Source organism: Petromyzon marinus, chromosome 15 (genome assembly GCF_048934315.1).
Source record: "Petromyzon marinus isolate PM22_M1 ecotype Great Lakes invasive population chromosome 15, UKy_Petmar_22M1.pri1.0, whole genome shotgun sequence".
NCBI classification, from domain to species: Eukaryota; Metazoa; Chordata; class Hyperoartia; order Petromyzontiformes; family Petromyzontidae; genus Petromyzon; species Petromyzon marinus.
The window spans coordinates 14,280,615-14,303,677 of record NC_133681.1 but is presented as its reverse complement, the minus strand read 5'-3'; the positions used below and the strand labels follow the sequence as shown (position 1 = coordinate 14,303,677).

At 44.3% G+C, this 23,063-nt stretch overlaps 1 protein-coding gene across 1 annotated transcript in view; it reads left to right on the top strand.

Moving 5' to 3' along the window:
• Positions 1-22,705, top strand: part of LOC116942709 (angiopoietin-2-like) — a 47,054-nt gene extending 24,349 nt beyond the window's left edge. Inside the window, exons 8-9 of the mRNA XM_032954971.2 lie at positions 19,270-19,400; positions 21,293-22,705. Of these exons, the coding sequence (XP_032810862.1) occupies positions 19,270-19,400; positions 21,293-21,453 (292 nt within the window). The 3' untranslated portion in view covers positions 21,454-22,705. The remainder of the gene's footprint in view (positions 1-19,269; positions 19,401-21,292) is intronic.
• The last annotated feature ends 358 nt before the right edge of the window (positions 22,706-23,063 follow it).

Sequence of the window (23,063 nt, the reverse complement as noted above, 5' to 3'; positions counted from 1 at the left end):
GTCAGGCGGAGACGTAGGGGGGCACTGTTGGTGGATTCGGTTATTCGTGATCAACTCTAGGAATTCCTCCTGTTACCTACACAGCTGTCTGTGGAAACACGTACAGAAGAGGATTAACTTTTAACCACTTCCGCATGACTCCTTTTTTACCTGGGAAAAAGTGCGGATAATAGAAAAAAAAAGATTAAGAAAATGTTTGTGGATCGATTTTAGGTGTGAATAATAGGAGTTGCGGATAATTTGTCCTCAATGAAGTAGAGTTTTATTGTGAAGAGATATCCACTCAACATGCACTACGGGCATCAACAACAACAGCCGTTCACCACGGAGTGGCAGTGACATCACCACGGCCCTTGTGCCATGCTAGGTGCACTTTGAGGCCTCGTCGAGTGATTGAAGGCCCACTGACATGAGGTCACGGAAAAGACCCAGGTACCATGGGTTGACTGAGATGACTGGAAGATGCACCGACTGTGCTCCCCAATGTGGCAACTCTCTGCATTTTAGCCGCACAGCGCTCTGCTCATTGTTGTGAGCATCGCTCCTCTACCCTCCGTTGTTGCTAGAGGGTGACTGTCTCCAACTCCCCAGTAGCATCCTTCATGAACCTCTTCCACAGAGGCCGATCTTGACACTGCTGGTACCGGTCATCGGAAAGTCCAGTCACCTCTGCATCCTTCCGTACCACATCAGTCCCTGTCTTCTCTAGCCCGTGCCGTGGCCGTTTAGCCCGCTCTAACCGGCCAAACAGAAGCTGCTTGGGCATTCGGTATGCACTACGGCAATAGCATCTTCATGCACACACATCATGATCATCGCACTGCCAGTGGTTAGATACCATTCCTACAATGACTTATCACTGGCTCCATAAAATACTTAGAGATATTTTTCATAATGATGCCTTTTGGGTTAGATCGCGTAAGTATAAATGTGTCGAAACCCTCCACCACCCGACACGGCCAATCAGTAAGGGATGTGTTACGTAAACAAAACGCCAAATAGTTACTTCTTCAGCCCACCGGTGTGTTGAAGAGTGAATCTACAACATTTACAATCTGCGTACGACATTTCACTAGTAATTACATCTAGCATCATCGGGCGATTTGCCACAATAGTGAAGCCAACCATATATATGTAGTGGTTCACACCAGCGAGGCAGAGACGTCTTAGAGGCAACACGTTTATTTAACAATAAAGCCCTAAACACGAAGGGATATAGCTGCCCCTTCACCAGCTACCATAGGGGCTAGCTCACCCTAGCTCACTCTAGCTCACCCTAGCTCACCCTAGCTCACTCTAACTCACCCTAGCTCACCCTAGCTCACCCTAGCGCACTCTAACTCACCCTAGCTCACCCTAGCTCACCCTAGCTCACTCTAACTCACCCTAACTCACCCTAGCTCACTCTAACCTACCCTAGCTCACCCTAGCTCACTCTAACTCACCCTAGCTCACCCTAGCGCACTCTAACTCACCCTAGCTCACTCTAACTCACCCTAGCTCACCCTAGCTCACTCTAACTCACCCTAGCTCACCCTAGCTCACCCTAGCTCACTCTAACTCACCCTAGCTCACCCTAGCTCACCCTAGCTCACTCTAACTCACCCTAGCTCACCCTAGCTCACCCTAACTCACCCTAGCTCAGCCTAGCTCACCATAGCTCACTCTAACTCACCCTAGCTCACCCTAGCTCACCCTAGCTCACTCTAACTCACCCTAGCTCACCCTAGCTCACTCTAACTCACCCTAGCTCACCCTAGCTCACCCTAGCTTACCCTAACTCACCCTAGCTCACCCTAGCTCACCCTAGCTCACTCTAATTCACCCTAGCTCACCCTAGCTCACTCTAACTCACCCTAGCTCACTCTGACTCACCCTAGCTCACCCTAGCTCACCCTAGCTCACCCTAGCTCACTCTAACTCACGCTAGCTCACCCTAGCTCACCCTAGCTCATTCTAACTCACCCTAGCTCACCCTAGCTCACACGGGGTGGCTATATCAAACCGGACCCTGACTCGGGTCCGGGTCTTGTAGTCGGGGCAGGTCTTCTCCAGGTGACGGCTTCGGTCTTGATTCTTGCAACAGCCAGCCGGACCCGTTCAGGGCTCCGGCTTATATTGCCCTGGGCGGGGCTTACTCCGCCCCTAGCCACGCCCCCCTTCTCGAGCCTTCCAGAGGGACCTGGTCCCGTGGTCCCCCAGCCCCCTCTTTGGGGCCCCCGGACTGGTACCTCCGGTCAGCAGGCCTCCGGGTTCACGTGGAGTGCCATGACCCCCTGTGGACCCCTGCACCGTCCCTGGCACTCTCGCCCCCTAACCTCCACGGGCTGGCCCTGCACGTGGAGTGCGGTGCCATCCATCCTTGATCGGCGATCTCAGCCGGCCCCCGCTAGGGCCGGTACTGCATTCCCACTGCAGTGCTGTAGGTGGTGTGAGTGGCGTGTGTCGTGCCTCACACAGGCCGGCTTCATACAGCATCCAGTGACATCTGCCGATGCCACTACATATATACACATTGCTTGACGTACACTGTGGAAAGTTTCGCATGATTATTACTACTACTACTTATTTACAACAATATTTCACCTGGAAATCCCTTGAGATGGAACATCTCATTCGCAAGTGGGTCCAGGGTTGCAGTTGACGCGGAAAAAGCCAACACGCAACAACACGCGTACGGGCATTTTAAATACGCAACTTGTTCAGGATGAACTTGCGCAAATAATATGGCACCCTGTGAAACACACATACACACACGTACACATATATATTATTAAATTGCGTGCACTGCTCATTCAATCGTGTGGAAATGTACTTTAGCTGCAACAGCTGCAAAATGTTTTGCAAGTGTGTTGTAATTAATGATGTAGATAAGTTGAGACTGTCATTTAGCACAGGAAGCCACGTGCTTCGATCTGATGGTACTGCGTTCTTAAAAGTTGCACATTTTTTTTTAAAGCTTTGCACTACCCGATAGACAAAATAGAAGACGAAACTATGCCTTTGATTCAACAGGTGTAATTATAGGTACACGTCATTGTTGGATCTGCCTTAAAACGCTGAACAGTATGTTCCACATTAAGCCATACGCATCTTTGAAAGAAATCAAATGTGTCATTGCCATTGCATATTAACTCAAAAATAATGTGTAAATAGAGACTGGAGCATCGACTTTCATGGCCAAGCTAAATATCTCATAGGATTGCCAAATGTAGAACACATGGCATTGTTGGTCGCCCAAGAAGACAACACCGTACCACATCGTTTATGGTTAATTTTTATATCGTCCCACATTTGCAGATTTCCAAACTCAACCAAACCAAGATGTACAATATTCTCGCGTTAATAAAATGCAATTTGCATCGAAACCATTGAGTCACGGGAGGCCCTGAGGTTCGCTCAGATTTTGTGTGGATAACTGCTCTGCAGTGCTGATTCGGTCCAGTGGTTTGCGACTTTGTATGCACAGACATCAGGGTGCATTGCTTCTCATGAAAGTTAACTCTCGATTACCCGTGGGTTCATTATCCAGGTTACTAAGCAACCGTGTTTACAAGAAGAAGAAAACACGTTTAGGCACACAACTGACTCATTATCTGCAGCCGACTCGTGGGAACATTAGTAACTCAGTACCAACATGACTGCAAACTTGTCAACACGCAAACCACTTGCTTGAAGATGTAATCAAAATAAACGACTCTGTGTATGTTCGCACCGCTATTCTACGGAGGCAAACAATACACCTGTGTTTATATCCTAACATGGTTTGAATTTTAACACGTAGGCTTTCGCGACCAATATCATCCATAATCGAGGTTTTTGGGTTAGATCGCGTAAATATATAAATGTGTCGTTAAACCCGCCACCACCCGACACAGCCAACTAGTAAGGGTTGTCACGTAAACAGAACGTGGCCAATTCGTCACTAGTACAGCACTAGTGTATAGTGTAGTGTAGTGTGTAGTGTATAGTAGTGTATAGTGTAGTGTATAGTGTAGTGTATAGTGTAGTGTATAGTAGTGTATAGTGTAGTGTATAATGTAGTGTATAGTGTAGTGTATAGTGTAGTGTATAATGTAGTGTATAGTGTAGTGTACTAGTACAGCACACTGGTGTGTTGGAGAGCCAAGCCACAACATTTACAAACTGAGTACGACGTTTTGCCAGTTATTAAAACTAGCTTCATCAGGCGACAGCCAGATTTGTGGAGAAGGCTTACTGTTTCGTTCCTTATATAGAGGATAGCTACCGTCTTAGTGCTGCGTGGAAGTGAATCATCAAATAATACATTGTTTAAATGCATGCCTACAAAGGGCAGCATACTTCAATAGGGATTTCCGTTGGTAGGGCTATTTTAATAAACACAATAGACAGGAAGGACAAGTTCAAAGGACTCACATAATGCACATGCATAATGTACGTTGACTCAGTAATCCCGCCCCCCCCCCCCACTACATTGTGCAAGAGCGCAGAAGCGTGGTCACCGCATCTACGCCTCTATATAAGGAACGAAACAGGAAGACTCCTCCACAAATCTGGTCGTCGCCTGATGAAGCTAGTTGTAATTACTGGCGAAACGTCGTACTCAGTTTGTAAATGTTGTGGCTTGGCTCTCCAACACACCGGTGTGCTGTACTAGTGACGAATTGGCCACGTTCTGTTTACGTGACAACCCTTACTAGTTGGCTGTGTCGGGTGGTGGCGGGTTTTAACGACACATTTATATAGTTACACGACCTAACCCAAAAACCTCTATAAATGGATAGTTTTTATTATCTATTTTATTTTATTTTTGTCCGAGCCACCCTTGCTCTGCATCACCCTTGACAATCGACGGTTGACCTGATTGCTGAGACCAATTTGTTCTCCAAAAAGCCAAAGTTTCTTCAAAAACCTGGATATTGCATCAATATGTACGAGGGTGACATCCCAAGGTGTTGCTGTAGGATTGCAGGTCAGGTTTGAATGTTTTCACTACTGGAATTGCTGAGCACAGGCCCCGAGGCCCAAAACAGAATCAGTATATTTATTTAAATCTTGACTTAAAGCTTTCATGACAGCGCTAATTCATATTCTTTGGGTCTTTCGGCAAAGCCACGTAGATATAATTTTTTTAAAAAATATCACGACGTTTCGATCGCAACACAAGCAATTTTCATCAGGTGAAAATTTAGTAGGAAAGCTGCTGAGGAAGGATGTTATAAAGGTTTGAGATGGGCGTAGCCCAAGGTTAAGTGGGCGGGGCTAGAGATGGAATTTGCATGTCAATGTAAGATCGGAGAGCTGCTGAGGCAGGATGTTATATAGGTTTGAGATGGGTGTAGCCCAAGGGTAAGTGGGCGGGGCTAGAGATGGAATTTGCATGTCAATGTAAGATCGGAGAGCTGTTGAGGCAGGATGTTATATAGGTTTGAGATGGGCGTAGCCCAAGGGTAAGTGGGCGGGGCTAGAGATGGAATTTGCATGTCAATGTAAGATCGGAGAGCTGCTGAGGCAGGATGTTATATAGGTTTGAGATGGGCGTAGCCCAATGGTCATAAGCGAAGTGGGCGGGCCTAGTGAATGTAAGATCGGAGAGCTACTTCCATGACGACGAAGCTGCGGAGGTGGCCATTGTATTGTGAGAGTTCTATTATTCTTTTTTACCTACGTGACTTTACCGAAAGAACCAAAGAGTAACTCTTAAGAAAAATGTACAAATAAAACTAAACAATTTTTTATATCTTACCAGGAAAAGCCCACTGAGCTATTAGCCTATTTTTCAGAAGCGAACTGGCCACAAATGACAGCTCAACAAAGTGGCTTATCACGTGGACATTTATAGCAGCCAAATACTCTAAATAATCTAAAAACGCCAGGCCAGCAACAAATTGCATTATTGATGGTGTAACAGATCGGAGTTAATACGAATGCAATGTGGAATTTGGAAACTAAAAGAGTACAGCAAAATGGAAAATAAATCTAAACGGTAAATATGCTTGCATAATGAAACACAATTGGCAACGAAAAATAACTCTTAGCGCTCGCATTGAGAGATAACAAATGGTCTCCATTACAACCGGCACGAGGTGCAAGCTCGCCTGCACATATTCAGTCCAGAGAGGAGGGCACGTGGGGAAAGTAAATCAACACGCTCTGGTGAGAAGCTCCAAGTTTGAATTTCTGCAGCGTGTACCAACGGAAGTGTGCTTAACATCAGTGCGCACACACAGGCGCCTTAGTTAATAGGCATCAAGCTAGACAGCCCTTCCCAGATGCAACGCGTACCAAGTACGAGTGAGGCAGTAATAATAATGACAATAACAATTCGAGTACTGTAACTCACAGTGCTCGGTCGGATCCCTGACGTACGAAGGCTTTGCTAAGCCGTGTCGGTCATGGGGGTTGTTTGGGCATTCTGACGCTTTGGTTATCACTCCGTGATAAATTGGCCAATGCTGCCCGTGTAAATGGCCAAGTTAGAAGACTTTATTTGAATCAGGCGAGACTGCAATAAGGTAACGCAAACTTTTTTTTAAGAAAGAAAACACGGGGAAGATGAAGGGGAAATGAACAAAACCACACGGGGATTCAGGTAGAGTTTATAAAAGTAAGGCAAAAAACAACAAGCAAGACTTACAGTTATACTGCAATATCTATACTTCACGAGTACACAATGTTGCAGGATTACAATGACGATTTAACCTTCTTACGTGCTTTTCTTATAGGGACTGGCAAAATGTAATGCTATGTGTGGGCTAAATGTTGGATCATGGTACATCAGCCATATTTGTATAATGGGTATATTATATATTCTTGGTTCTTTCGGTAAAATCGCTCTCCGTGGTGCTAACGTTAAAAAAACGCCACTTTTTTCAAAATTTCTTGCTGTGGTTTTCACACCTGATGATGATTGCTTGTGTTGCAGTCGAAACGTCGTGAGAATTTTATTGTTTTATATTTTTATTATTTTATTGCTTCCCTTCTACGTGACTTTACCGAAAGAACCAAGCATATGAATCCCTGCAGTCACGAAAGCTTTAAGTCAAAAATGGGTATATTGTTTACATTGGATAATTAGATATGGTAAAATGCACAAAATCGGATTGTTATAGTGACATTTCACTGTCTAAAACAATCAACATTCTACAAACATGTTGAAGGTACCCCAATGGGTTCTCCCTTATCTCCAGTTTAAGCCAATGTTTTCATGGAGAAATTTGAGACAGATGCCATCCAGGCATCGTCCTTCCTTGTGGAAGAGATACGTAGATGACACGTTCGTCATCTGGCTACATGGCCTACCAGCTCTGGACCAATTCTTCAACCACATCAATTCCATGCACCCAGCCATCAAATTCACCATGGAGGTGGAAAAGGATGGCAAGTTACCATTCTTGGTTACAGGCGATTTTGATTGCCTCGAACAGACTGGTCACATTGTGGCAGAAGCAGAGCCCATCTTGACGGGTGAAGAAGCTGAAAGATGGTTGGTGACGCTTCCTCTGATCTGCGACTTGCACATTTTCATCCAACAAGTTCCACTGCTTGAGCCAAGACGTTAAAAGCTCGGCATTGGAGTTGGTGAGACCAAGATCTCTGATCAAGTCGTTGAGGTCTTTTTGGTTGGGGTAGTATGGGTTTCTCTCCTCAGCTTCACCTCTGAAATTGCCATCTGCATCTACAACGTCTTCCTCACTCTCTGACTTGCTGCTCTCTCTCTGGAGGAGTGGGTACGGGGAGCTCATGGCAGTGTGACACCGGGTCGATGGATGAAGGAAGGTCCGGATACGTGATAGCAGGTGCATTCTTGCCAAACCAACGTTTGGAAGGGTCCACCATGCAGAAGCAGCAGTTGCTTGAGTGGTCAGTGGGTTCCAGCCAAATTCTTGGGATAACGAACTTCATGGCTCTCTTTTCCCCTCTGTACCATCGTACAAAAATACATTTATTCCACTCATGACTAATGTGTAAGAGATTCTCGCAACATTTTTCATATATGATACAGTGAGGGAAAAAAGTATTTGATCCCCTGCTGATTTTGTACGTTTGCCCACGGACAAAGAAATCATCAGTCTATAATATTAATGGTAGGTTTATTTGAACAGTGAGAGACAGAATAACAACAGCAAAATCCAGAAAAACGCATGTCAAAAATGTTATAAATTGATTTGCATTTTAATGAGGAAAATAAGTATTTGATCCCCTCTCAATTAGAAATATTTCTGGCTCCCAGGTGTCTTTATACAGGTAACGAGCTGACATTAGGAGCACACTCTTAAAGGGAGTGCTCCTAATCTCAACTTGTTACCTGTATAAAAGACACCTGTCCACAGAAGCAATCAATCAATCAGATTCCAAACTCTCCACCATGGCCAAGACCAAAGAGCTCTCCAAGGATGTCAGGGATAAGATTGTAGACCTACACAAGGCTGGAATGGGCTACAAGACCATTGCCAAGCAGCTTGGTGAGAAGGTGACAACAGTTGGTGCGATTATTCGCAAATGGAAGAAACACAAAAGAACTGTCAATCACCCTCGGCCTGGGGCTCCATGCAAGATCTCGCCTCGTGGAGTTGCAATGATCATGAGAACGGTGAGGAATCAGCCCAGAACTACACGGGAGGATCTTGTCAATGATCTGAAGGCAGCTGGGACCATAGTCACCAAGAAAACAATTGGTAACACACTACGCCGTGAAGGACTGAAATCCTGCAGCGCCCGCAAGGTCCCCCTGCTCAAGAAAGCACATATACATGCCCGTCTGAAGTTTGCCAATGAACATCTGAATGATTCAGAGGACAACTAGGTGAAAGTGTTGTGGTCAGATGAGACCAAAATGGAGCTCTTTGGCATCAACTCAACTCGCCGTGTTTGGAGGAGGAGGAATGCTGCCTATGACCCCAAGAACACCATCCCCACCGTCAAACATGGAGGTGGAAACATTATGCTTTGGGGGTGTTTTTCTGCTAAGGGGACAGGACAACTTCACCGCATCAAAGGGACGATGGACAGGGCCATGTACCGTCAAATCTTGGGTGAGAACCTCCTTCCCTCAGCCACGGCATTGAAAATGGGTCGTGGATGGGTATTCCAGCATGACAATGATCCAAAACACACGGCCAAGGCAACAAAGGAGCGGCTCAAGAAGAAGCACATTAAGGTCCTGGAGTGACCTAGCCAATCTCCAGACCTTAATCCCATAGAAAATCTGTGGAGGGAGCTGAAGGTTCGAGTTGCCAAACATCAGCCTCGAAACCTTAATGACTTGGAGAAGATCTGCAAAGAGGAGTGGGACAAAATCCCTCCTGAGATGTGTGCAAACCTGGTGGTCAACTACAAGAAACGTCTGACCTCTGTGATTGCAAACAAGGGTTTTGCCACCAAGTACTAAGTCATGTTTTGCAGAGGGGTCAAATACTTATTTCCCTCATTAAAATGCAAATCAATTCATAACATTTTTGACATGCGTTTTTCTAGATTTTGTTGTTGTTATTCCCTCTCATTGTTCAAATAAACCTACCATTAAAAGTATAGACTGATCATTTATTTGTCAGTGGGCAAACTTACAAAATCAGCAGGGGATCAAATACTTTTTTCCCTCACTGTATATATTTTTTAAATAACATTGAAAATTGTAAAACATTTTAAAATGAAAAACTTTTACAATTTAACAATTTTTAATACATTTTCTAACATAAAATTCTGAGCAACAATTGTACATCTTACCTCCTAGAGTTTTTTTGCATTGCTCGAAGTTGAAATGAGGTGCCCAGGGTTTGTCTTGATCCCCGACAGGTATGTCGAAATATGCCCTGTGGGCCTCACACATCTTAGCAGATTCTTCCACAGAGTATCCACTTAGGCAGCTGGAATGAAACTGAACTGGTGAGCTTAAGGCCACTGTATTTATACTACTATGTATATTACTGGAAATTTATGGAATATTCTAGAAGTTACTCAGCACTGAATTTATCTGGAATGTTCTGGAAAATAGGTAAATTTCAAAATGTCACTGTAATGGTCACAAAAGCAAAGTTTGTAGGGAATAACAGCCATTTTCTGTACTTTTGAGGCATAAGCAATTAGGAAATAACACTACCCAGGAACAAAACAAAACAAATTGTTACAGTGTTATTATGGGTGACAAACACTTTACAATGTATGGCACATTTGGTCCATGACAGAAAATTTCAGGCACATTTAAATGTAACTTTTAACAAAATTTTATAATGGGCGTGGAATTGTTACAGAATGGAGTTATAAACATGTTAGCCGTAAAATATATTATTTTACATACGGTGTGGCTGGCGCTATGAAGAGCAGTGTCAGATGATATGAAAACAAAGAGCCAAACAGCATTAAGTGCGGGACCTCAGAGGGTCGTGTTGCCACGCAGACTGTTTTCACGGCGTACATTCAACGTAAAGTTCAAATATCAAGTTGGCAATGCCAACATCAGCACACATTCAGTTTTTGTGATGCCTTTCCCAGCTCCCTGGAAAGCGAGGAGATGGCCAAATGTAGTATCTAGTATCGCTTGTGTTCCGGCGCTGCGGCATTTCGACTTCATTTGTCATCGATGCTACCAAGCTTTAAGCGAATTGTCGAGCACTCCTCCTTCCATGCCCCTTTGGACGCGCTGAGCGTGGACGAATGCCTGCGTGTCACAACGTGTGTGTGTGTCTGTGTGTGTCTCTGTGGGGAGCGGTAGTGTAGCGGTTAGCGCGCTGCGCTATGAACCCGGCGACCCGGGTTCGATTCCCGCTCACGGCCAACACCAGTGGACGATTATCTGAACCGGTCCCGGGCCTCCCCTAGGTCGACTCAGCCTCAAATGAGTACCTGGTGCGGTGTGTAAACATTGCCACTAGGGAGACAAAGGCGGTCGGGCGTGGTGCTGACCACCCACCCCCTCGTGTACCGTTCCGGCCTTCATAGGTGCTCGCTAACAGCACTTGCCCCTAAAATCTGTTAAGGCTATATGTGGGAGATCTTTGTCTCTGTGGGGAGCGGTAGTGTAGTGGTTAGTGCGCTGCCCGGGTTCGACTCCCGCTCGCGGCCAACACCGGTGACCTTTATTTAAACCGATCTTGGGCCTCCCCTAGGTCGACTCAGCCTCGAATGAGTACCTGGTGTGTAAAATATCGCCATTCGGGAGACAAAGGCGGTCGGGCGTGGGCTGGTAAACCCACCCCCTCGTGCGCTGTGTCGGCCTTCATAGGTGCTCGCTAACATCACTTGCCCCAGCAGGCTGTGTAGTCTATACGGCACTGCCTTTGCACAATGCTATTTGTATGAGGCTGCTTACACTCTGCAGGACCAGATAGTCGTCCCATATAAGTGGGAGGGCGCCACAGTTGCCAGGAGATGTCAACTACCTCGCCTGGTATACAGGAGGTCGTGGGTTCAATCCCGACCCTGACGCCTGTATATTTCAAGTTTGCATGTTCTCCCCGTGGGCGAACCTGAATCAACACGCATTTAGAGTTGCTATACATTTCCACATGATCAGCCACTTTGTTGAACTATCATTCGTGGCCAGGCCGCTTCTGAAAAAAGAATAGTAACAAAAAAAGATAAACAGGTACTCGTAAATTTACGACATCTCGTTGCAGGGTTTATTTCGTCAATATTTATTCTACATACTGTAAGTGAAGATGTCGTGCAGATATGTCCCACAAAGTTTGAAAGTTCAACACCATTTTGAAATTATAAAATAAATACTTTAAAATCACTGGCCAGTGCTTTGTCATAACGTTCTAGTGCCATCACTGCATTAACACTGCGTAACATTTCATGGGAGGAGTCTCGACATCCACAGAGTGGCACCATGACATAACTGACCGCAACTTTAAAGCCTTTGTCATTCACAAAACTTCAAACTCACGGCGGACAGATTGCGACACACAGCCTAGGTACTGTAGATACAAGCCTCAGTATTAGGGGACTCGAATAGTTATTATGTCGTTTTGCGTCTAACTCGGACCCATATCGGAAAGCGAGGGTCATTGCCTCGAAGATCAACAGTTCACCAGCATTGAGTCAAGCAAGCCTGGTTCCTCTAATGAGACAATGTGTATCAAAACCGGTGAGAGTTTGCTTGTTTTGAAATCAGCGCTGCTGAAACGATTCACTCCCAGAAGACCATGTAACTTATGGGTGATGTAGGAAACTATTTACTAATTTAGTTTTGATGTGGAGAGTTGACTATGTGAAGGAGACATATATTCTGTTATTTATATTATCCGTAACAACGCAAATTATGTTTTGAGTTATATAATAGTTATTATGGCAGGTTGCAATATTGTAATATTCATTACATATTATTTACGGACAGCACGTTGTAAATCCACTGCTGAAGTGCCTCCCCATGCTGTGTGGGTCGTGGGGGTTATTTGACCCCACTTCACCATGCTGGTCGGTGCGAGTTGGCTAAAGCATGTGGGCATATATGTGGGAATAGCAATACATGACAATGGGTTGTGTTGAACTGTCCTCTGCTGCCCACAATAGCCCCGCAGTCGCCTATAGCACCTGTTGTGAATTGTGCTCACCCACCCAAGTGCTACCCATGCTCAACACACCTTAGTTTCCCAGGTCAGACAAGATCGGGCACATTCATAGTGATATACATGATTAAATTTACAATATATTCATATGTAAGATACATCTTTCGTTCAACTTAATATTTAGAAAATGGACAAAATCTTGATTTGAAGCTTTCGTGACTGCAGGAATCCATACTCTCTGGTTCTTTCGGTAAAGTCACGTAGATAGAAAAAATAATAAAGTAAAATAAAACACGACGTTTCAGTCGCAACACAAGCGTCCATCTTCAGGCGAGAAAATAATATCTGCTGTTGTGGCTTTATACAGGTACGGGAGGGGGGAGGGAAGGGGGGGGAGTTTGGCTACAGCTTCTCCACCCTTCCCTCCCCCCTCATTTTTTCTCACCTGAAGATGGACGCTTGTGTTGCGACCGGAACGTCGTGTTTTATTTCATATTATTATATTTTCTATCTACGTGACATTACCGAAAGAACCAGAGATTATGGAGATCTAAAAATAATAGTTTTTTCCCCTTTTTATCTGGCAACAAAACTGAAACCTTTTTTACAAGCAATCATGTTTACATTAACCACAATACCTGCGGTCAGAATGCAAACCAAAAACACTGATGATATATGCATTGTCCTTGAAATTGATTGGTCCACACCAAAGACAGCTTTCCTTATAGCCTAGTCTCAAACGGTGTTCGACCAGATGACGTCAAAAGGCGCACAACTCAAAGACAACGCACTATCAGAGTAACGAGGGCTCGGGGTAAGCATTTACACCATGAGGTCTCTTTTGCCAGTACCAAAATATAATAATAGGTTTCAGTTTTGTTGCCAAAAAAAGGGAAAAAAAACAATTATTAAATGTTGGTACTGGCAAAGGAGGCCTCATGATGTAAGATCTTAAAATGCCTGTCAGATGATGATTTCCATGAGTACATATTTTCCCTTGCATTTTTACATATTTTCTCACCGCCTGTCCCTTTAAAATTCTTGTAGAGCACTCCATTTAAAATAATTGCGTAATGCATGTTACGTCATAGAAAATCATGCATAAGTCATTTTCTAATCGTGTTCCCATGCATACTGCACACATGGGGACTTGGCAGGTTTAAGCATGGCAAATGTTTAGATGGAAGGAGTGAAGCAGTGGCGTTGTGGTAAGCGTACTGCGCAAATGAACCTAGCGACCCGAGTTTGATTCCCAACCACAGTTAACACCAGTGGCAAGTGATGCACGTGCTGGTCCTGGGACCCTACCTTCTCTTCACAAATCCTGCATTGACCAGCCTGGTGAAGATTGGTCAAGAAACTTCAGGATCGTGCTTGGATAGCCGGCTACCGTGCGTCGAAGGGCTACGCTGTGGGCAGTAGAGAACAGTGCAGAAAAATCTATTGCATTGGATTCTGTTCCCACATATATGGTGATCAGCGTGGTGAAGTATGGTCAAATAACCCCCACGGTCCACACGGTGTGAAGGGGCCCTCATCAAGTAGTGGATTAACAGAGGGACGCATATTCTTAGTTTTTTCGGTAAAGTCACGTTGAAGAGAAACAACAAAATAACAAAATATATATAAAACAATAAAAAATTCTCACGACGTTTCGACCATAACTCAAACGGTCATCATCAGGTGTGTCGGTTTTTGTTGTTTCTCTTCAACGTGACTTTACCGAAAAAACTAAGAATATGAATTACTGCAGTCACGAAAGCTTTAAATCAAAAGAGGGACGCATGTTACGCAAACATAAATATCGGCAAATGTATTTACCCGAAAAATCATCCACATGGTCTCTGGTCTCCTTTTAGAAGGGTCTGGCTGAGGTTGATTTTAATTAAATATATATGTCGACTGGGAAGATGAGCTTGCATTGGCAGATGCAATCGTTTTGGGGTCTGGAAGCTATTTGTTAACATCTCTTTTCCTTATACGTGAGGTTCTACAGTATATACTTCGTCTTGGCATGACATGAACTGGGTATTGTTTATTGGCAGGCTTTTCTCTTGCTTTTCAATACAGCCTGGATTTTACAGGATACTTCTTAAATTCTGCAAGAAACATTATTCCTTAATCTAACTCGGTTACACAAAGTAATAGCAAAACGCAGTTGTTAACATGCAAAGGCTTAAAACGTTGTCCCATCTAGTTATCTAGCACCATAGTGCATGAATGTTAATAAATATCATGCCTGGAGTGTAATTACAACAACAACAAGCTCATATTTCCTGTATTTCCACAAGGGCTCATCTATGATTCAGTATTTGATTAAGTGGCAGTATGCTAATATGTGCATGCGTGTTTGTTCATGGGTGTTCGTGCATGTATGGCCAAAACTTCTTTGGGGAAAAAATGATAGTGTGAATTAAACTTACATGAGGATGATATTATGACGGAGCAAGTGTGTAAATCACATTCAGATGTAACCAGCAGATACGCACACTATTACATGTGTAGTGATGTTAAATGGATCGCTACGGCGCGTCGCGCCAAGTGCCGTAGAAATGGGCGCAGAGGCTAACACACCGTGCAGTACCATTCAGTGGGCCACTCGGGGCATGCTACTGGGTGCTCGCAGGAGGAAGCCAGATGAGTCCTACCGACACAGTAGGGCAGCGGTCCCCAACCTGTTTGGCACCAGGGACCGGTTTCGTGGAAGACAATTTTTTCACGGACCGGTGGGGGGGGAGTTCATCATTGGGTCTTTCCCCCTTTTCAAAGAAGCTCTCCAGCGACGTTTGTTTTTTACTCATTGTGGCTACTAGGGGTCAGCTTGTGGGCTTACTCATTGTGGCTACTAGGGGTCAGCTTGTGGGCTTACTCATTGTGGCTACTAGGGGTCAGCTTGTGGGCTTACCAACACTGACTGAGACGAGTGCGCAGTGCGGGAAAGAGGTGCGGACGGAAGTGGTGAATAATAAAATAATGGGGGCGGGCCACGTGATCGGACTCACCGCTCTCACCTCCTGCTGCTGTGCGGCCCGGCTCCTAGCAGGCCACGGACCGGTAGCGGTCCGTGGCCCGGGGCTTGGGGACCCCTGCAGTAGGGGATAGCAGCCTCCGCCAGCGCCGCAGGTAATTGCCACAGAGTCGGTCACTGAGGGAGTGTGGTGGGGGCGGCTGGCGATAGGGGGGGGGGGGCATGTGGGGCACGTGATGGGCCGGGGTGAGGAAAGTGGGCCAAGGGTGAACGAGGGCACACGGGAAGAGTAGCTGAGAAACGTCTGGAGAGTTCCCGAAGCGGGCGTGGTTAAGGGCGGAGCCAGGTGGCGCCTGGAAGGATAAAAGGGAAGTTCCGATCGAATATCGGGGCTGTCTGCAGGTGAAGTGGAAGCCAAGTGCTACGTCTACGTGTCCGACATTGTGGGTCAGACAGCATGCTGGCTGCTCTGACCCGATTAAAGTTATCCCGCACACGAGAGGAATAGCTGTATCGTGGTGCCGTGTGTAACAAGAGTGAGAGATTGGTGTATTCAGTCCCGTGTGTAACGGTGTTACGTAATTGTAGAATAAACGTTGTTGCCTCCTAAATAGTGTCTCTGAAATGACTCACTACACATACAAACAAAATGCGTAGAATAAAATAACATGTCCGTCAGCCTAACATATAATGACATTGAGATTTATGGATGTAATGAAAATCATTACTATAGGCATAACGAGGTAAATTTGTAAATTATAACACCTATTACAGTCGCATATTTTTTAAAAATCTTTTAACAAAATTCCGCCAACTAAAACGTGAACAAGTTAAATAATTAAAATGGACAGTGAGTTGTATGAATTAGATGTATGAATTAGATCATACAACTCACCGCCCATTTTAATTATTTAACTTGTTCACGTTTTAGTTGGTGGAATTTTGTTGCTACAAAACAAAGGCAAACTTACCAACACATTTCACCATTTGCATTGCTGATATGTAGTAGCTCTGCTGCAATTAAACGTAAGTTAGCATTTTGTTCGATGCACTGGACCCATTTTCTGTATCATTAACATTCCCGAGTTAACAATAAGTATTCGTTTTATTGTTTATTAGAATACCATTTGTGTAATGTTTGTCGTTGTAACTTGCTGACCCCCCCCCCCCCATACTGGACGTCTGTGAAAAAGAGATTCATAGCTAATCGGATTCCTCCTGTGTAAATACAGATTATGATTCTGAATATGTTGTGAAGTTGTCACTGAATAGATAGCCACTCACACAATTCACTTCAACCACCTGGTCCGTGTATCCGAAACGTGACCATGTGAATTCACATATATATATTTTTTATAGAATACATTCACACATACTGTGTATGTAATAATTCATGTTCTTTGGAAGATTCCAGGTTTTAAATCCGTATGTTATGGCACATAATACGCACTGATGGAAAGCGTTATTCTTTATGTGCACTGGTACGCTGTTTTTCAGTCCTATTTTCCATTTTCCAAAAAATTCATACCGACGTAGCTCACATCTTTATTTCATAACTTTAGATCTTAGTCCATCTGCAATAATTCCCCTTGGTATTATACATGCACTGATCCATTTTACACTTGTCTTTTTTCTTTTGATCAAACTTTCGTTTTGAACATCTTAATCTTTGTAGCATTTTTTGTTACTTTTCAATAAATGCATGTGGTTCATCGCTCTTGGCTGTGTGATATCCTTGGAATATAACTGCTAGTGCTGCTGTGAATAGCCTTGGTGAGATATAATGGTTTGACTCGACTTTTAAATTACATTTTCTTACTTTATGTTTCATGAATGGTTATTTTTTTTAAATCAGGTGTTGCTCCATGTGGAGCTTGGACGACTGCTTTAGCTTCCACTGAATCAAATGCCGTTGCCTGGTCCATAAAAGCAGTGCATGATAGCAGTGTAGGTTATGGATTGTCATTTCTAGAACCTGATGGTATTCGTGTTCAATGGTAAAAAAAATAACGATTCTAAAACCAGTTTGCTGTCATAGTTGATTATGTACTAAATCGACCATTTCATGTATTTTTATGTATTAATAATATGTATTCTTATGATTGCTTACTCAGGAAAACGTCGCTGAGTCTCACGAATCTTTTTCCAGGGGCCGATGCTTGCTATGTATATTCAAATTGAGCTATTCGTAAGCAATGAGTAGTTGACATTTCCAATTGAGCAATGAACGTGGTTCTCTCTTATCTTTGTAAAAAAAATGGTACACATGTGAGAAGTGTCTAAGGGGTGGTCTGTGCTTACTCAAATCAGTTTTGCATACAGCAAAACCTGTAAACTAAATATAGAATAAATTGCCATAATTCACCAAAATAATTCACTTATATTCTTAACAGAATGATGCGATCACTGAAGTAATACATTTAATATTACCATTACAAGCACTGTATACCAGGAATAAAATGCAAAATGGTAAGCCATCAAGGAATGTATAAGAGCTGCCTGATCTCGTTAGAGCTTGGAAGCTAAGCGGGTTTGAGCTTGGATAATGCTTGCGTGGCTGACCACGGTGCATGAATCAGGCAGTTATACAGGTTGTTTGATAAAGTTGGACCCCATTTGAAATCGCTATATCTCTGCAAGCACGAACCGCCCATGAATGAAACTCTTACCACTTGAAAGGGCGCGGCATAGAGTTTCAAATGATGACCGCTCGATGCCTCTCCCAGCGCACAAACAGCCCCTAGCCTCAATCATTCGCAAGACGGTGACCCCGCATCACAAGGGGCGTTTTGCGTTCTGCAGTTCAGCAAGACTGAATCCGTAATTGCGGTGCAGCCCGCGTTTCAACGGCGTTTTGGCATTGATCCGCTAATGTCAAAGAGCGTTCGTCGTTGGTACCGACAGTTTGAGGACACGGGCTGCTGTTGATGTAAGGGGAAGAGCACAGGGCGACCACGCACCTCAGAGGGAAACGTGAGAAGAGAGGCGCTTGGGACGAATTCAACTATCGTCTCGATGTTGTCCGTACAGCGGGTGGAGGGCACATAGAGCATTTATAAAATGGTTAGTAAAACGTTAAAACTCATTAAACCGTTTGTAACTTTTTGTGTATTCGTAACATGTTGCCATCGTGAAATATACTGCTTTTAAATTGGGTCCATCATTTTCAAACACCCTGTAGTTTGCTGTGCTAAGTTGTGGGCAGCAGAGGGCAGTGCACCAAAAACCATAATTTTTACAGTTACTTAAACTGACATCAATGCTCCTCGTCTTAGGGGCCATCCATTTAGTACGTACGCAAAAACCTGTACGCATGCGTACGTCTTACCCCCCCCCCCCCCACCTGCGTACGTACAATCCGCCCCCCCCCCGAATCCTATTGAACGGCCGATATTTAATCCACGCAGAAACGATCAAGGATTAATAATATTAACGTGTTTAAGCAAACAGATAGTCCCCGCCGGCTGCATTATTATCGAGGCTTCACCCCTCCCCCGTTTCCTATGCGTACGCACATTGTCAATAGACCCCCCCCCCCAAACGCAAGCGAACGCATTTGGGTTAACCCCCCCTCCATGCGTACGTACTGAATGGATGGCCCTTCAGCCGACCTGTACCAATCGTCGTTCAGTGTGACTCAGTAACATCTACGACTCGCACGGCATGGGGGCCCCAGTGGTCACGTTGGGCCAACGTTGCCCCACCTTTACTGGGGAGGCTATCTCTCGCTCATCCAGCAGTGGATTGACAGAGAGGGCTGCACGTGTTCCCTTGGCGTGACGTATTCGACGCGTGCCTCCGCTCCAACAGGCTGCACGCGAGAGGCTACTCGGGCACGGCCGGCAAATTCAGCAGCCTGGGCATGGGCAACCCCGAGTTCAGCACCAGAGACGTGGACAACGACGCCTGTGCTTGCAAGTGCTCCCAGATGAGCAGTGGAGGTTAGCGCAAAAACCTCTTTAAAAAAAAACACACACACACAGCAACGATCAACGTGCACGCGAGCGGGTCCGTGTCCGCTCGGATCGCGTATGTGTGCGTGTATGTTGAACTTCTTTCCCACCGTCCGTAGCCAACCACGCTAATCGGAGTGTTTAGACTCGATGAGACTCTCCTCGAAAAATAAGGAGCCTTCTAATTGTCGTCGTCAGCCATTGTCAGTGCACCTTCGGACGAAGGCCTCCCCAAGCGGGGGTTGTTTGACCAAACTTCACAGTGCTGATTGGTGTGGGATGGTGAGATGGGAAACCCAGAACCGGTGCGGATGTCACCACCAAGGAATACAACTCAGGTCACTAGGTTCATAGTTCAGTATCACAACCAGCGCATCGTCACTCTACCACAACATTTGTTGATTTACAACTTATTTACGACCAACGTGTAGCTCAGGAGTGGCGATGCAGTAATTAGCGCACTGTGCTATGCACCCAGCATCCCGCTTTTGATTCCTGGCCACGGTAACATCGGTTGGGCGAGTGATGGGTGAAGCAGACATCCCGAACTGCACCAACCCGCATCATCTCAGCGGTCACGCTTGGTCAAACTCTGCATTGAGAGGGGGTCTTCACCAAGCAGTGGATTGACAAAGGGCTGTAGATTGCAACAATTCTTGTAGCACAATTGGTCGAGGACAACACTTGTGAACGTCTCAGTTGAAGTCCAAGCCAGGGTGTAGTCCCTCCAGGGGTCAGTAAAATGAACACCATCTGATGGACACCACAATAAGTACCGCAGGGTGAGTACTGGGAAGGCGTCTCCATCAAACCCTACCAAACAATTTATACATTTTATCACATTTTGTTGTAAATCTCCACGTCAATATAAAATACTTTTAAGTTTACGCACCTCTTGGCCTTCTCTATATTTATAGTGTAAATGCTTATCCCGAGCTCTCAATGCTCTGATGGTGCACTGTTTTTGAGTTGTACGCCTTTTGGCGTCATCTGGTCCAACACCAGTGGAGACTGGGCTCTAAGAAAAGCCGTCTCGGGTGTGGACCAAACAATTTCAAGGACAGTGCCAATATCATTATCAGAGTTGTCTCTTTTTGTTTGCATTTTGACTGCTTGTGTTGTGGTTATTGCAAACACGATCCCTTGTATAAAGGTGTCAGTTTTGGTGCCAGATAAAAGGGTAAAAACCTATTACTTCTCTATATTTGTTCGCCAGCAGCATTTGCTTAAATATGCAAACTCTGAACCAGATTTGCCCCTTCTGGGGCTCATCGTTTTCTGGCCAAACAGAGTCCTCTTGAGTCTTGTTCCAACCCTGGACTCTTCTGAACAGGAAGTGGAAGTATAAGTCATGAAGCCATGTCATCCAATAGAACGCTGATGCCCAATTCATGTGTAGCTGAGGTGCTTTCCACAAAATATTTGATAGAAAATGTCAATATATGCCTAACGCTATTATGGTTTGTTGTTAATATGTTTATACTATGTGTACTATGTCACTATTAATAAATAATAACTGCACATTTACCACTACTGAGCGGTTTGATGTCACTTTGAATTCCCCACTTCTTAATTGTAAATGTACCTGTGGAATTATACAGGACGAGAAAAATTTAAAAAGGCGAATCAAAAGCAGAGCAGGTGGAAAGTAAAAAAAAAAGCTGAAGTGGATAGTGGGTGAAAAAGTAACCACATTTGTTAAACATAGCAGAGCTTTAGCAGTCTATCTGTCACGTATCGGCACAAAAATTCCCCTTCCCGCTTATCGTCGAACAAGAAGCCCGCACTCAGCAACACGTTGCGCCTGACGCGAATGGATAATCCCAGTCGGTAATTCGGTCCAGACAGCGGCTGACACGTGATGTGTGTTCTCGTTCCAGGTTGGTGGTTTGATGCTTGCGGCCCTTCCAACCTCAACGGAGCCTACTACGGTGGTGGCCAGTACAGAGGTCGCATCAACGGGGTCAAGTGGCATTATTGGCGAGGGGTCAACTACTCCCTGAGAGAGACGGTCATGATGATCCGGCCCAAGGACTTTTAAGCAGCCTTACATTTGCCCTTTACCTCGACCCTGAGCAAAACTTTTAAACACTTCAGGCGAATGACATGTTAAAGAAAAAATGTAAGCATTTACGTTCATGAAAAAAAATATTTAAAAATAAAGGTATATACTGTATGTACATTACTAAAACATAATGTTGAAGTCTGACACGAAGTTTAGATAAGTATTATAGATCTGACATTACTAACGATGCACACATTGTAATTTATAGATGAATATCCGTTGCTTGTTTGTAAGCTTCACGCACACTTTCCATGCTATTTTAGCAGCTACTGTGTTTACATGTCCAGCCTTAACGTGAGGTTATCTGCCACGCTTGCGTGTCAACCTCATGGACATCACGACTGGTTTGTGCGTGGATCTTTTTGTTGCTGTGTTAAGAGCAGTGCAATGCTTTCACGTTCCTGCAATTGCGAGCACTTACATTGGCATTGTGGGACTGCAAAATTAGATTAAAACAAACAAAAAAATACTGATTGCATCTTTAATCCCACGACGTGGAAGCTTTAATGCATTTCTTTTTGTTTATTTAAATTTGTGGTTTGGGGTTCCATTATATTAACGCAGGAACGTTTTCAAGCATATTCCAAAGGTCCTTCTTAATTTTAAACACGTGGGTTTCTGGATGAAAGCTAACCGAAGTGCACATGTTTGTACAAATTAAACTATGTAAACCTTGCACTTATTGCAAGTTCAGCATGTACTGTTAGCCCATGGGCTGGAGCAGAAATTGATACTGCCTAAAAACTGAAGCAGTACCGATTGATTTACATGACTAATAAGAGTGAATTATTTGATAGCTCACTCATTTCACATAATTCACTGTTATTGATCAAATTAATTGACAGGCGGTACCGACAAGTGAGACATCTGGCCTGGGCTCGCGAACTGTATATCAAGGAACAAGAACAGAAAGGTTGACTGCTAGGGACTTCAGCCCTCATGCTGCATTTGATAGGTGTCATCATCTTGCTATGCATGTTCATCTAAGTAAACCTCTACTCCTTCTTTGAGAATTTTGCAATTTATAAATCCCGTGATTAAAGTGTTTACTATTAAAGCCAGCCAGTTCCAGAACCACATTGCCTGCTTTTAACTTATTTTTTTTTACTTTTTAAATCAGCCTTTGCTCTAATGTAGTGAAAATAAACAAGTTAAAATGTAACATTTTTGACGAAATGCAAAAGAAAAAAATATGTAAACAAATAAAAAAAAATATATAATATATAAAGTTTGTCATTGTGAAATTATTTTATTTAGAGGTCTTTATCAATCCACTGCTGGATGAAGGCATTCCCTGGCTTCTCAGTCGTGGCAGTCGTTTGATAATACTTCACCACCACAGCAGTCAGTGTATGTTGCTGAAGGTGGGGGCACAGGACTGGTTTAGACATCACTCACCACTGATGTTAGCCATTGCCCGGCAATCAACATCAGGTCGCTAGATTCTTAGCATGGTGCGTAAACCACTTGCCGCCGGTCTACCCCCAAGTGAAGTAATGCCACATATGTCTTTGTCAAAAAGAGATGAGATCATTACTCTAAGCCAGTGGTTCTTAACCTGGGGTGCAAGCACCCCCTGGGAGTGC